We start from the raw sequence: 14,782 nt of genomic DNA on the forward strand, positions 1-14,782 counted from the left end.
AACGCATGCTTTATGGTGTTAAAATGCTGACCGGACTAAGTTTGTTAGGTTAACTTTCTATCGTTATATTTTCAATTTTTATTGATGCAGATTTTTTGACATTTTTTTATATAAACCATGTTGCCAGTTCATACTTTAAATAATGGACAACAAATACCGGGGATTGGATGTAAGTTTGTTATGTACATTAATGATGTAATATGAAATTCCACCCATTTATCAATTTATTAATCCTTTAACCCCAAAGAATGACTAGCACCTAATTTCTCCTTACAATATCACCCCCATATCACACATTAAGGTCATGAGAATAAAGGAAATGTCAACAACCAGAGCAGTTCTGGATTATGAAACAAATTCTCCTCATCAGCACCTTAGGGATGTATAGGGAAGGGTATGAAGAATATGCAGGCTAATGTTAGTGTAGAAGGGGTTAAGTATTCATTTTAATGAACAAGGTAATTAAATAATCACACATTTGTAGAAGTTATTCAAAACATTTAGCGAGGGAGTATGAACCTAATTTGCTCAAGTTAAAATCTGTACATGAAACTTCACATTGTGTACTAAATGTTCAAACATGTTCACATGCAGTATAAGTATATCTCACAAATAACTTGCTGTTCTGTTAAGTGGGAACATTTCAGATGAAACAAGAGTCAGGGGAAGATTTAATTCACAGAACTATTGATACAGCAATCCACTGTGGCTACAGGCTCATTGGTAAGATCAAAACAATCATGCATTCATTGTTAACCCTTTCATTCCCAAGATTTTTTTAGTAATTCTCTCTACTGTCTGCCAACCAGTTCTTGTGAAGTTAGTTGGGAGAATTTGGTATTGGTTTTAGACCTTTTGATGTCTTGTGGTAGATTGAGACACTTGACCCTTTCAGTTTGACTCACACACCTTTTACTGGTATAGGTACCACAATGAACTATGAGAGAAACCTGTGATGCACATTATATTCTGGAGGATTTGTCTTGACATTGTTTAGCATCCCATCCAGGGGAAATTGCAATTCTCCTAATAATTAAATGCGGCTGAAATCATATTCACCCTTTAATCCCTTGGAGTGATGGTGCCTCATTTCTCCTTATACCATCACCCTTGAATCAAACATTAAGTCCATGAGAATGACAGAAATGATCACCCACTGGGGAAGTTCTTGATTATACTCCATACTATACTCCACGTCAGTATCATAGGAAATGTATAGAGAACAGTGTGGAGAATATGCAGAATGATCTTAGGTTTAAGCTGTTTCTGCTATATAGTGTGTGATTCAGTCACCAAACTATTGTTAATCATTTAGCCACACAATCAGCATTGGTCTAAGGCTTGATAGCCCATCTTTGTTATTTTTTTTAATCAGATACTGCTGCTGTATACCAGAATGAGGCAGATATTGGGGAGTCACTGAAAAACCTTTTGCCCAAGTATGGTCTCTCCAGATCTGATATTTTTCTGACAAGTAAACTGTGTAAGTGTTGTGCTGTTATTTAAGATGTAAGATTTTTGATCAGTGCTAACCTTTAGAATCTCATGATATTAAAAAATGCCAAATTTTTCTACAGATCCTCAAAAAACACCCACATATATGGAGTGCCAAACCAGTCAATATTCCCTTTGTATTTCTGTGACCCAGTTTACTTTTTATATGGTCAACTGTTTCCTTTTTATATGGTCAACTTTTTACTTTTATATTGGTCAGTGTAAAATGCAGACTGCAGACTTCAGACTGCAGACTGGAGGTAAAGTACAGACTGAGGGTACAATGCAGACTGAAGACTGCAGACCAGGGGTAAAATGCAGACTCAGTTCCGTTTATGACCGCAGTATTGACCTGATTGTGAAGCACAAGAGCGAAGTGTTGAACATCTTGAAGCTTTTGATACAAAGCACCATTCCAAGATCACACTTACCTTTTCAGCACAAAACAAAGGTACGAGAAACAGGTTTTTATTGTCCAAGTAATCGAAATTGCCGATGTGTGATGAACGCCTGTCGCTACTACTTTTAAGGCTGAACAAAGTATGCATGAGCTACATGTATGTTAAAGCTACCTAATGTTGCTCAGCAGAACTCTTTATTTCTTATATGAATAAGGAAAATGTATTTAGCTGGCTATAAACTGCATATTCAAACAGTTACATTTCTAATTGTTCTTAGCTTAAAACAATATGTTAATGCCAAGACCATCTGAGGACTTGAAGTTTGAAACATTAATCGCCATGATGATTATTGTCAGCCTCTCACAACTCATGCAGCCTCAATCCTAGGTCACTCTTGAAGTTTTTCTGGGGAAGCGGGTTGTTTTTGAACCGAGTCTGTCTTTTACCCCTGGCAGTCTTCAGTCTGCATTTTACCCTTGGCCTGCACTTAACTCCCAGTCTGCAGTCTGCAGTCTGAAATCTGCAGTCTGCCTTAACACTGACTGATATAAAAAGTAGAAAGTTGACAATATAAAAACTCAACTTGACCATATAAAAAGTAAAAAGTTGACCATATAAAAACTCGACTTGACCATATAAAAAGTAAAAATTTATCTTATGAAAAGAAAAGTTGACCTTACAAAAAGTAAAAGTTGACCATATAAAAAATAAACTGCGTCACAGAAATACAAAGGGAATATTGACTGGTTTGGTGCCCCATACACATACCCAATTTGTTAATTTTTGTATTGGAGCCAGTCTTCATTAAAACTATACAGCTTTGAATGAAATTGATTTTACCCTGCACAATTTGTTCTTTTGTGATCAATGGTAGTGGCCAAAAAAAAAAAAGATAATAAAAGGATAAATAACTGGACACTGAACATGACATCTGACAAAATGATTTTAAAAAGACCATTCAGCATTCAGTAATACCTCCATAGAGAAATTACATGTATCATTGAGCTTATGGGGATTCTCCTGTGATTGATTTGATGTGTTCATTTAATTTCCTTTTTGGTAGCCCCCAGAGATCATGGTTTTGATAGCACAGAAAAGGCTTTTATGAAGTCATTGAAGGCACTAGACTGTGCATATCTTGACCTGTATCTTATACATTGGCCTGGTGTTCAAAAACGCAAGAGCGATGATCCTAGGAATGCGGAGGTGAGACAAGGAAGTTGGAAAGCTTTAGAGAAACTTTATAGCACTGGTTGGTGACTTTTAAATATTACTTAAAGCCTTATCTTACAGAGCCTGACTGCAACTGTAGTATTTGCTAGGCTACCTGTGGCTGCCTGTTAGAAATATGACAGGATAGGCATCAGTACGGAACAAACATATGCACATGACAATGGCTGAAAGGTGTTATTGCAGCTTGAATGCAAATAAAGAAAGTTTTACAACAACCACAAACAGAGGCACAAAAACAGCTGATCATACAGCATACAATTATTAGGATTATGACAGTAGGAATGAGTGCAATTAATCGAGATTATTAACTTTTCCAAATGAAGATGAAGAAGTACAAGGAGATACAGTGCAGCTGAAGCATAATCTTCTACAAAGATATAGCCTTGAATCAGAAATATTTGGCAGAGGAAAATGTTTTGTTGCCAGAAAAAAGAAATTGAGGAAGAGAGCTTTTGTAATATTTCATGAGTTCCCAGACTAGAAATTAAGCAAGATGGCCATATTGAATCAAAGCAATTGATAATGGAAGGTCATACAATGTTGTCTCATGGCCAGCAAAGGAGAAAAAAAAATGTATAAAAGTCAGTGACAGAACTTCAACTTTTTCACATTATTTTCTGTAGTCACCATGATACCCAAAACAGTTGCAGCTTGAGGCACAGTACAAGTATTCACAATGTGTCTTTACATTCTGTTTTACAGAAGGATCATCAGTCAACTAGTTTTAAATGTGTGTTAATGTTTGCAGGTTTAGTCAAGTCAATTGGAGTATCAAACTACACTGTAAATCATCTGGAAGAACTTCTTCAGTATTCAACAGTCACACCTGCTGTTCTTCAGGTACTTAGCCCTTCACACCTTAACATCAGTATGCATCTTCTCTGTGCTGTTTTCCATACATTTCCAAGTGTGGTGATAAGGAGAAAATGTTCAACAAATCAAGAGCTTCTTAGTTAAAGATCGTTTCTCTATATTCTCAAAATTAGATGCAAACCACTCTAAGGGTTAGGGGTTAAAGGGTAAAACTCATAGACTCCTAGGTCTGATGTAAATCATTAAAAACAATTTAGTGTCGCATTAAGATTACTCATTTTCTATCTAAAATATCCATACCTTATCAAAGAAACTACAGAGGAGAAGATACTAACTGATTGTCTGGAATGAGTAATCTTAATGCGACACTAAATTGTTTTTAATGATTTACAACAAATTACATTGAACAGCAAGAAGGGGAAATTACTGGTTATATTTTAGGAGTTGTCAAGGTTAAGCTTTTAGCTATGTGACAAAGATTGTAGTAGGCATTATGTTTAATCTGATGCCTCGATCATATGCAACCAAGTTTGTTGTTACTGAAATATATAATTATCATTATTTATTTTTTCTGGTCAACTCAATAGACTTTCCATATCACACTGTATGGAAAGAAAATTTGAAGGTTTGAATAACCTTTAAGACCTGCCCAAATTCTCTTAATCATGTGACATGATTGTGAACATGGTATAGCCCACAAAGTGAGCCCAACTGGAGAAGTGGGTATGGGGGGAACATGACCTTCTAGTGGTCTCAGAAGAAGTGTATGTGTTTCCTTAAATGATGAGCATCATCCTAGTCACTGGTAGGTTGTAACAGATAAACACATGGTATTTTACTTGACTGTGTTACTTGATTAATTTTCTGTTAACAAGACTACTTAGGATTTGTTCTTCTGTACAGAGCTCCATTGCACCTTTGACACAATTTTAAAAGTTAACCAGAATTTTACATCCTTACCCCTACCACCACCCCCCCCCAAAAAAAAAACAAAACAAAACAAGGGAAAATTAAAAACAGATTATAATGATAATTGTTAAAAATATTTTTACCTTTTTCAATAGTTTACCTCTTTTAATCTTCCGGAATTCTTGGACACTCTTTAGTATAATTGCCATGTCGCTTTTATTCTGTCTAAATTTCTTCAACGAAGAAATTAATGGTAATTAAAACAGCATGTTTCGATTTTACACAGGTTGAATTCCATCCCATGCTTTACCAGAAAGATTTGCTTGAATACTGCAAGAGTAAAGGAATTCAGTTGCAAGCATACACCTCTTTGGGTCAAGGAAAAGTATGTGAAGTGGTCTTATTTTTTCTGTCTCTAGGATGGCCCAACAGCCAACATAAACTTTGATGAACATCAATGGAAGAGCACCCTTCAACACCTTTCCTTTTGAATGCTCTGCTAATATAATATGAACACTTAGTGTTCACTCACCACACGTTCTATATGTTATTTTTTTGCCTTCTCTCTTTCCGTATAAATTCTAGCCCAAAATGATAATTCAGTTTTTAATTTGATAATTTAGTGAAGTTGGTTTTAAAACATCAGTTTTATTGACCAAATTTTTCACTATTAATTGTTTTTAGCTTTTGGAGGAACCAACTGTGTGTACCATGGCCGCAGAGTACAGAAAATCAACAGCTCAAGTGCTTCTGAAATGGGCTCTTCAGCACGATGTTGGTGAGCAACTAAAGTTTGTTTATTTATTTCGTACGTACTGAGATTACTACCGTTAGTGTCTGTGATTGGACGAAGGATGTATTTTCACAGCCTTTCGCTTCGTACTTCACAATTTAAATCTCAGTTTGTATGAAATAAAGACATCATACCATGGAAAGTGCTGGTGATGCTGGCGTTGGCAATGCATCAAAATGCTCACTCGTTGGTCTTTTTGATGTATCGCAATTCGTGAATATAACTCTTTCGCGTGCCCTTTCCATGGAATGATCTCTACCGAGTGGTCTCATTTGTTATCATTTGTTTACTGAACCACTTCCTAATAAGCGTAGCCGTTGGTTTTGTGTGCGGTTGAGATAGGCGAGCGAGGGAGCCTCGAAAAAGACCAACGGACAAATGCGAAAAATACAGACGGAGCCGCGAAAGGGACTAGCGAGCCGAAAAAATGACCGGCGGAGTCGCGAAAACGAGTTACGAAGGTACGATAGGCGTGAAACAGAAAATGCCTGTTTCTGCACTCGAAGCTTCGATGCCCGTTTCACGGCCTTACTGGCTTTCTTTTAACGAGCCATTCAGACTTATAAGCTCATGTCGATGTCTTGATTTCTGAGGTTGGGAGAGGTTGGTTTTCAGGAATTATGAAACACATTCCTTAGAAAAATACGAGAAACTCCTTCGTAGACGGACTCTGAATTGATTTGTTTCAAAAAGGGAAATAACAATCCATTGCCACGCATAGGACAAATTAGAACTAACATATACACATGTCCTCAAGGATTCCATGTTCAGTCCTGTGAATTTAAATGCTTTAAGTGTTGAAAGCTTTTACGAAATACGAACGTCAAAAAGAGAAAAGGTCATTTCACTTAAAAAGAAAAAGACGAAAAAGCTAAGAAAATTTCCTTTTTGTCCAGAGGTTATTCCACTAATATAAAGAGACGAAAAAGCTAGGAAATTTGTTTTTTCTCCAGGGGTTATTCCAAAATCTGTTAAGGCTCAACATATTAAAGACAACATCTCCCTCACCGACTTTCATCTTTCTGAACATGACATGGAGGTGCTTGGCCGGATGCACTCCAACACCCGTTTTTGCTGGGATCCTACGAGAGTGAAATGACTTCGGTTAAACCTGGAGTTTGCAAATTTTGGTATAACTACGTTATACAATGGACTGTGAGCGGTTAGCTTGCATTAAATAAAGGCGGTACGGAGGACGGAAGGACCGAACTGAGCGAGGAAAAATTCATCCAATGCCAAGCGCCGGTGATCACCTTGCTACCATCGTGGGATAATGTGCAGCAAGTGCCAAGCGCGGAGAAGCATTCAACAGGCGCTGTACACGGGAAACGAACCTACTACCAATACGTTGCAGATACACAAGTACTCGGCGAAAAACGCAGGAAAACATTGAGCTTAAGGACATCTGGCGAAGTTTGAATAAGTCGCAAGAGTTAAAAATCAACAAATAACTAGGATATACAGTTTATCTGTTCCAACTTATAATGAGTTGAATGCAATGGTTTAACTTTTGAAGAAGAAGCTCTATTTCATAGTATGTTTTACCAGGTAATTAACTGAAATATCGCGCCAAGGAGAAAGCTGTTAATCGGGAGCAACTGGAAAAACGAAAAAAATCGCAGAGTGCTCTTTGACTAGGCAGTGGAAAGGCGAGAAAAGAGCTAAGAGCATTCCTTTCAATATTTTCCGGGATGTAAGTCTCTTAATCGACTAAAATAATTATGTCTGTCTACTGGCTTGGGACAATATTAACTGAGAACGTTTGCCTAAATATGTTATGCCAGATTTGATAAAAGTGAGTCAAGCGCCTCAGTGAATTATGAAAGCTGGTGTTTCCGATCGCTAACTTTCTGTTGGACTTAAAGAAAAGTTATTTTGTATTAACATCGTGATTACATGATTAGTGGGAACGTCAGCTTTTCAAATTTCGCTACCGTGGGTTACTTACTTTTATCGAAATATAATAAACTGAAACAAACCTACTGTTTGACATGCCAGCCGACGCGGAATTACAGTTTCTCTAGAAACCATATTACAGTTTATAGTAGATTTGCAGTTTTTCTTTGGCCTTTAAAATATAAAAATTGTGGCGTTTCTTATAAAGTCAAAGGTTAAGATTAGTACACGTAATTCATTAATTTTTTACAAGTGACATTTGCATGATAGTTGTGTATCGTTTATTTACCTCAGCCTACAATATAGATTTAAAACTCCAATGATCAAAAAGCGCCATGGATTGCCGAGACAAACATAGGTTATTTTTATGAATAACTTTAGGAATTTAAGGTGGCTGGAGACAGTTTTCCGTCTACCGACTGTATTAAAAGCGCTCAAAAACTAATTTTCCCTCTTCGCAGTCAAACTAATTCCACACATGTGTTGACTAAAGGATGGAAGTTTGAAATAGTGGGCGGGCATAGCAATCGATTCTATTATACCAATGTTATGGGAAAATCCCGTTAAACAATTTTGGGACGGAAAATAAAAAGGCGAACGTGAGTTAGTTTTAAATCAAGAAGTCGTAGTTTGTCCTTCCCTTTTGGAGGCCTATTGTGTACAAATGGGGAACAACGAGCTTCTGCATACTTTTTAATCAGCAGGTTCTATGTGAAACACTTTCTAGAAAGAAAAGTCACTGAAAGCCTGTTCTAAAAAGGAAGAGCTCGGACAGGTGGAAGATGTGAGAGAGCCCATTGATAAAGCAGCTTCTTGGGCTTTTATGACAGCTTTCCAATTTTGTATTGTGGACTGAATGTTCATTTTCAAAAGAAGTACTTGAACTTCTTAGCATTTCCAGCATCAGAAAAGTAAATCAACAAAAATCAATTGTGAAACCAGACAGGACGTTAAAAAGAAGATGTCAGGAGGGACTATGATTAAGCGGCTGGTAACTTTGCAATGAGAGCTTTGTACAGAATAGATTGAGTGTCCATTCTTGTAATGAATACCTGAACCTCTTACTTTTCTGGCCCTTATATATCACTTCCTTTTCCTAATTGCTTTTTAAGAAGAATTATAATCATTACCATACGATCTTAATTGACGTTTGATCATTATCAAGATAACTAAATAAGATCTACGAGGTACTGCTTTCCGAAAATCTTTGACTCTAAGGCTTAATTACCTTTGAAAGATTTTGGTTGGCCTCTTAAATATAAACGAAATTGATGGTCTGTTTCAGTGAGCACATTATTTTATTGCTATGACATTATGGAAAGGTCATATTAACTTCAATTGACGACATGCGTGGTAGTGACACATGAAAATTTGATGAAAGAGGGAAATTCACCGAAAGAAAAAAAAAGCACAGTGGAATATGAAAAGAAGGAAAACGATATATTGCCTTTTACGTTGCTGAATAAGATAGTCTTAATTGTTTTTAATAGGACAGGCAAAAATTGCGAAGAAACTTCTTTAATGTCAGAAAAAGCTTTTGAAATAATTTTTACTAAGTGCTGTCAAGTGAATGTAAATGGCAACGTTGACAATCAAATAGTTAAATAGAGAATAATACACGGCCGCGCGTAGATATGGGATTTCTGTTCGAGTTGAACACAAGAAGAGAAGTTCCATATCTAGAAGCAATCATGTATTATTTTGTTTGTCATATAAACACAATAGCTTTTAACTAACAAGAAAAGCCGACTTTATTAGTGAATGAAACGAAAGAAATCGACAATTCCCGAATTAAAGTCGCACAGTGCATGGCTTGGCGCTAAGGCTCAAGATGGAAAAATGCGTTGAATCATGATTACAAAAACAATCGTGGGCGTAATTTTCAATTTACCAAATTCTCATTCACTGCCTTCGTCCTTACCGACAGAATAAATCTTTCAGTTAAACGGCCAAATTGGTCTGTGGCAAATCTCCCAGGTTTTCGTTCTCAGCCGTAAGAAATGCCATTACCGAAGCCACTGAATACGCAACTTTCGGTTTTTCTTTTCGTATACTGGTTTTCTTTCCCTTCTAGGAAAATTTGAACGTCACTGTCTGTAAGTGATACGGATTTTCGGATTTTTTGTGTTTTAGCCACCATAATCCAAGAAAATTCCGACAAACGACCTTGGATTGAGAATGGTGAATGGTGGTGTTTCCTTGAAATTGGTATCAAATAATGTCCATTTCCATCAAAAAGTTATGATTATCTAATTAATAGAAAAGGAGGGGAGTTACTGCAGACGTTTCTCAAAAATATTAATCATAATATGTAATTGATATTGAAGATTTAATTCCGTTTGTAAAGGAAGCAATAGCTTCTGGGTCGGCCACATACCACATTTCAAAATTTACGATTTGAAATTTGGAGTGAAATATTTTTTTTCCTAGACCTTTTTCAATATTTTTTTTGATCAATATTGCAATCTTATATGTACTGAATACACGTGATTGTACTTTGCTTTTGTGTATTTACTTAATACATCTAAACGCGTGCATTACGATCACTGAATGCTGTTGAGGAAAACTGTGACACGAAGCCATTTGCACAAGCCTTTAATTATATCGCCTTTTCCTCACAAGGAATTACTGAAAAATGAAGTTTTTGCTTGAATGGGGTGGCTGTTAGTGGCTTGTCCAAACCATCGCGGGGCCTCTTTAGCAGATTTTTTTGTTTTCCTATTTTTTAACCAAGATATATTTAACAACTTTTGAAGCTCACATTTTCCGAAAATCGTCGGGTTAAAATGTTTTTGTATTGGCAGACTGGTTTTCCAGAAAGTAAATCTTGTAACTCAGTAAACGTCGGTTGTCCAGCTGCCAAACCTTTGAAGTTCGCGCTGTTTAATTTACCTTGTAACAGAAACTGCGGAAAGGTTTCCGCATAAACTTCCAATTTTGTTAAACAAAGCCTTAGCCTCCTAGAGAGTTAATTTATTTTTTCTTTTGTCAAAGAAGCATAGACATCGTGGGGTACGAGGTGAAAGAGAAATCTTGCCCAGATGGTCATTGTAATCCTGGCAAAATTTAAGGAAGCAAACCACCCTTACTGAATAGCTAGCCTCTTATCGAACCACTGAAATAAACGCGTACTTTGTTCAAATAGATCCATTTGAAGTTTGCTTTCATTCATCAAACAACCAAAATTGACCATATTTTACCTCGAAATTCAGAAATAACTATTAAAACAATATTTCAAAAGCCAATATTTTGTAGTATTGGTGTCTCACAATTAGTTTATGAACAAACCTTATTCAACCACAGCAAACCAGAAAAAAATTCCTGAAGTTAGAAAATGATGTCGTGAAAGGAAAAGTTCGGCAATTTGCACTATTTTTTCAGCACAGAACTACAAGTAAATGTGCCTTTGAGGCCCAAGAGGTTAATCTTATAAATATATTTTACAACACGTACAAATTTTAGGTCATTTGATGACCAGTTTTTCAATAACGTGGATGAAATGGCAAATTTGAGATTAATCCATTGTTCTTGCCAAAACGAACGCGTTGAGTGTAATAACATTATTGTTAGTTATTAAACAATTCTGAAACAATAAATCAACTGCTAAGAGAGGCTTGATCTGAATGTGAGAGGACATCAAGAGGAAACATTTGCAGATACATTTGGTAGGATTAATCTCAAAGGCCTTGAGGCCTATGAGATTAATCTTGTAAAATATGTCTTTGATCTATTCAAAATTTGAAGTAGCTTTATTTCTTTAATATCTGTGTTAAATAGAAGACTTCAAGAAGTACAATAATAGTTCTTGCCAACACGGAAGTTTAGAAGGTGATCAATTGTAGCTGACTATTACTCAGTTGAGAGAGGATGTCTGACTTAAGTGGGAGAAAACGTCAAGATGATACATTTTCGTATCGAAGTCGGTTACGAGATAGATCAGTGTGAATCGCGAGCTCTAACAGTTGAAATTTTGTAGCGAACGAAGTGAGTCAGGTCAAATGTCGTTCGAGGCTATATACGTTTTTCAGTCTCAATATCTTTCGATTAATTTTCGAAAAATCATCCCATGAAGCCTTCGTTTCTGCATAATACTGGTGTATAAATGTATGTGCAACTTTCGGCAACTATATGAAGTCTAACTTATAACATAATGAGATGATAGAATCGATGGTCAAACTGTGATAACCATTCAGTGAAAGCTGCCCTGTAATGATGTTCATCTTGTGGGAGTTACCTCCACTGCCCAGGAAAAATGCAACGTCAGCGAATTGTCAAGAATGATAAGTTTTGGCATGGCTTGCCAAAAACCCAGGTTTCTGATTCTTTTTATTAATTTGAAGACGGGAGTAATACAATGAAGGGCAGGAATCGGGAGGTAGGGGGGCCAAAAAAAGAAAAGCGGGAAAACTTAAGTAGTGGGAGGCTGTGACTCTCCCCCCCCCCCCCCCTTTTCCTAATGATAAGTGACAAAGCTTTCAGTATGAAGTCGCGAATGGCTTCCAAATAAAAGATTCCGAAATAAAACTAGCCTCTGTGGGCTCCGTGATGAGAGCAGACTTTCTTCGGACATTTCTTTACCGCATTGTTCTTAAGATTTCTGTCGAGGACAACAACAACATTCGAGTATATATGGCCACGTTGAGATATGTTCTTTAAACCAACACCAGCAACGTTGTTCACATGTGGCGCATCTTCAATACTTGTTGGAAAAATTCAGATTAGTCTGTTGAAAGCTTTGTCACGTCACTCGTCTATGGAGTACCGTATGAAACTGTATTGCTTACTGATTAATTAGTCCGCGATAGATTAGTCATTGCCAAGTATTGGAGAACTATTACTAGAAAACGAAATAAACATTTTTAGCGCGAAAAGAAGCTTCCACCTTGTGGCATATTGATCTAGGCACCGAAAAGTAATGACCATGCTACTTTCGTCAAAAGATCTGGAGGAACCATAAATTCTCAAATTACTGCGATTATATTCGAGACGTTATGCTAAATCTGTTACCATCAGCTGTATGTTTGGTTTCTTGAACGTTGAGCAGAGCTGAGAACTACATGTATGTATAGTATATACCCAATTGAAAAAAATTAATACTATCGCATTTATTCGCTCTGAAAACCAAGTTTAATGCGGGATCGATTAGGAGTGGTTTTGTGCGCCAAAGAGGCTGGGGATTGTTAACTAAATATATAACCTCCTAGCTTGTGAATTGTCCTCTGTTCGAACGGGTTCCATTAAGAGCCAGGCCTCTCTAGTAGTTAAAGTGCCACGACCTGCTTTCTTTTTCTAAATATAAACTTCCTCATTTCTCTTTGTCTAGAACAGTAAATCAGTGGATTAACAAGCGAGTTTATCGTGGCAAAGGTATGTCTCCATGGTTTCCAGCTTCTGCATTTATCCTTATGCCCTGCAAAAATCAGAAAAATACAAAAACCAACAGGAAGAAGGCAGACAAGAATAGCATCAGCTACAAGTACAGTTGTCTTAAGGGCCTTGTTCTCTTTGAAAATTTTTTCTACTTCCTCTTTGGGTAGTTGCTGTGCTCTTATCTTCCTTTGGTGACGGAGGGTCTCATGATACAAAATAACATATGCGAAGGCAACGAAAACGATAAAAGAAATTGCGATAAGGCTCGCTAAAGGATGAAGTGCTTGATCTAATTTTATCATCCTTAAAATTCCAATTGTTAAGGCAATGATCCCAACTACTAACACTGCTATTTTAAACATATTTTCAGTTATAACGTTTGAGTATAGCATAGCAAATTTGATCGCTATGAGCCTCTCGGAAGTAACCAACATCAGATGAAGGCATGAAGCAGTCATTAATATGACCATAACATTAAGATGAACATTTTCAACTGTTTTACTGCTACTAAGACCCGGTAGTTGGATTATCCTTCATAGAACATACGATGGCTGGCTAAGGACACCTGTCAATACGTCAATCACCGCTAGACAGGCTAGGAAGATGTTGCTGTTGGTTGGGAGTCGAAGTCTTGTTTTCACGGCATGTATCACGAGGACGTTGAGCAGAACTGTGAAAGGACAAGTGATAATGTTGATGATGTTAGTGATGATAAAACTAAGCTCAAGTGGGACATTTGCAGAACTAGTCATCTTTGAAGCGTTTCCTTGCCAAGAAAAGTTTGATATTTTTAGTTAAATGACTCGCATATGAAGATCAATTGAAACTTTTGATCAATATTTGGATTTTTGGAGGCTTTGATCGTCTTGCTGGCGTGCAAGTGTTCCCTCTCAACTTTTTCTTGCACATTAAGTACAATAATTCCTAATTCATGAGGCTGTCACTTTTTTTCGCTATGGTGAGTTGAAGAGTAATTCAATTTCAGAGATCGACCGGTTGGATATTATCTTTTATTCGGGCCATTTGATCGCTCGCCACTTTCAAGTTCATATGCTTCCACTTGACTTTTTCTCGCGGATGTATCAATTGTTTAGTTGTTGATCGTAATTAATTGGTTAGAAATCACAAAATCTAAAGTCTGAGTTGATTAGAAGAAAGATAAAGTAAGCAAAAGAAACGGAAAGAAAAAGAGTTTTTGAACATCAAGTTATTGACTGATGGAAACTAACGCGACTTTTCGATTTGTTTCGTTCTAAATGATCTTAAACGAACTCTTAATTAGTGTTAAGTATGTATGATGATTTTCTTTGAAATAATGAGATACCAAATGGAATTCTGCGGGATCTCTTCCAACATAACAGCTTTCGAATTAAGCTTACTTATGACTTTATACAGTGTAACGCCAATCATCAAATCACACTTACATATATTCTGAAAATGTTATTTTCACCATCAATACTTCATAAACACTACAGCAATTTAGTTTTTTTTACGTTAGCATTTCTCTCGGCTGAGAATGAAAATCGACAACTGGAAGATTTGCCACTGGCCGATTTTGGCCGATTACCTGAAAGACCTCCTCTGTCCATCTTAAGAGTCAACGCTCACGCACTCTACTATTGTTATTCGGGGATTGTCGATTCATTTATTTTCATTTATTAATGAAGTTGGGTTTTCTTCTCAGTGAAGGGCTATTGTGTTTATATGATAAACAAAATAATACACGGTTGATATGAATTTTCTCTTCTCTGCGCTCACTCATGAGCTATCGAGTTGAACACGAGAAGAGAAATCCCATATCTATACGCGCGCCCATGTATTATTCTCTATATAATAGACTTACTGTGAAGACTCTGACTCTGAGCATAAAGTC

General features: G+C 36.7%; 1 protein-coding gene across 1 annotated transcript; it reads left to right on the top strand.

Moving 5' to 3' along the window:
* The first annotated feature begins 8 nt into the window (after positions 1–8).
* On the top strand, positions 9–8,154 carry LOC113664122 (uncharacterized). Its single transcript, XM_027179722.2, has 8 exons — positions 9–169; positions 634–723; positions 1,376–1,483; positions 2,959–3,147; positions 3,877–3,968; positions 5,137–5,235; positions 5,535–5,628; positions 6,597–8,154. Exons 1-8 carry the CDS (start codon positions 118–120, stop codon positions 6,740–6,742), a joined length of 870 nt encoding a protein of 289 aa, XP_027035523.2. The 5' UTR covers positions 9–117; the 3' UTR covers positions 6,743–8,154.
* Positions 8,155–14,782: the final 6,628 nt, after the last annotated feature.

Source organism: Pocillopora damicornis, chromosome 9 (assembly GCF_964200805.1).
Source record: "Pocillopora damicornis chromosome 9, jaPocDami1.2, whole genome shotgun sequence".
In the NCBI taxonomy this organism is placed as follows: Eukaryota; Metazoa; Cnidaria; class Anthozoa; order Scleractinia; family Pocilloporidae; genus Pocillopora; species Pocillopora damicornis.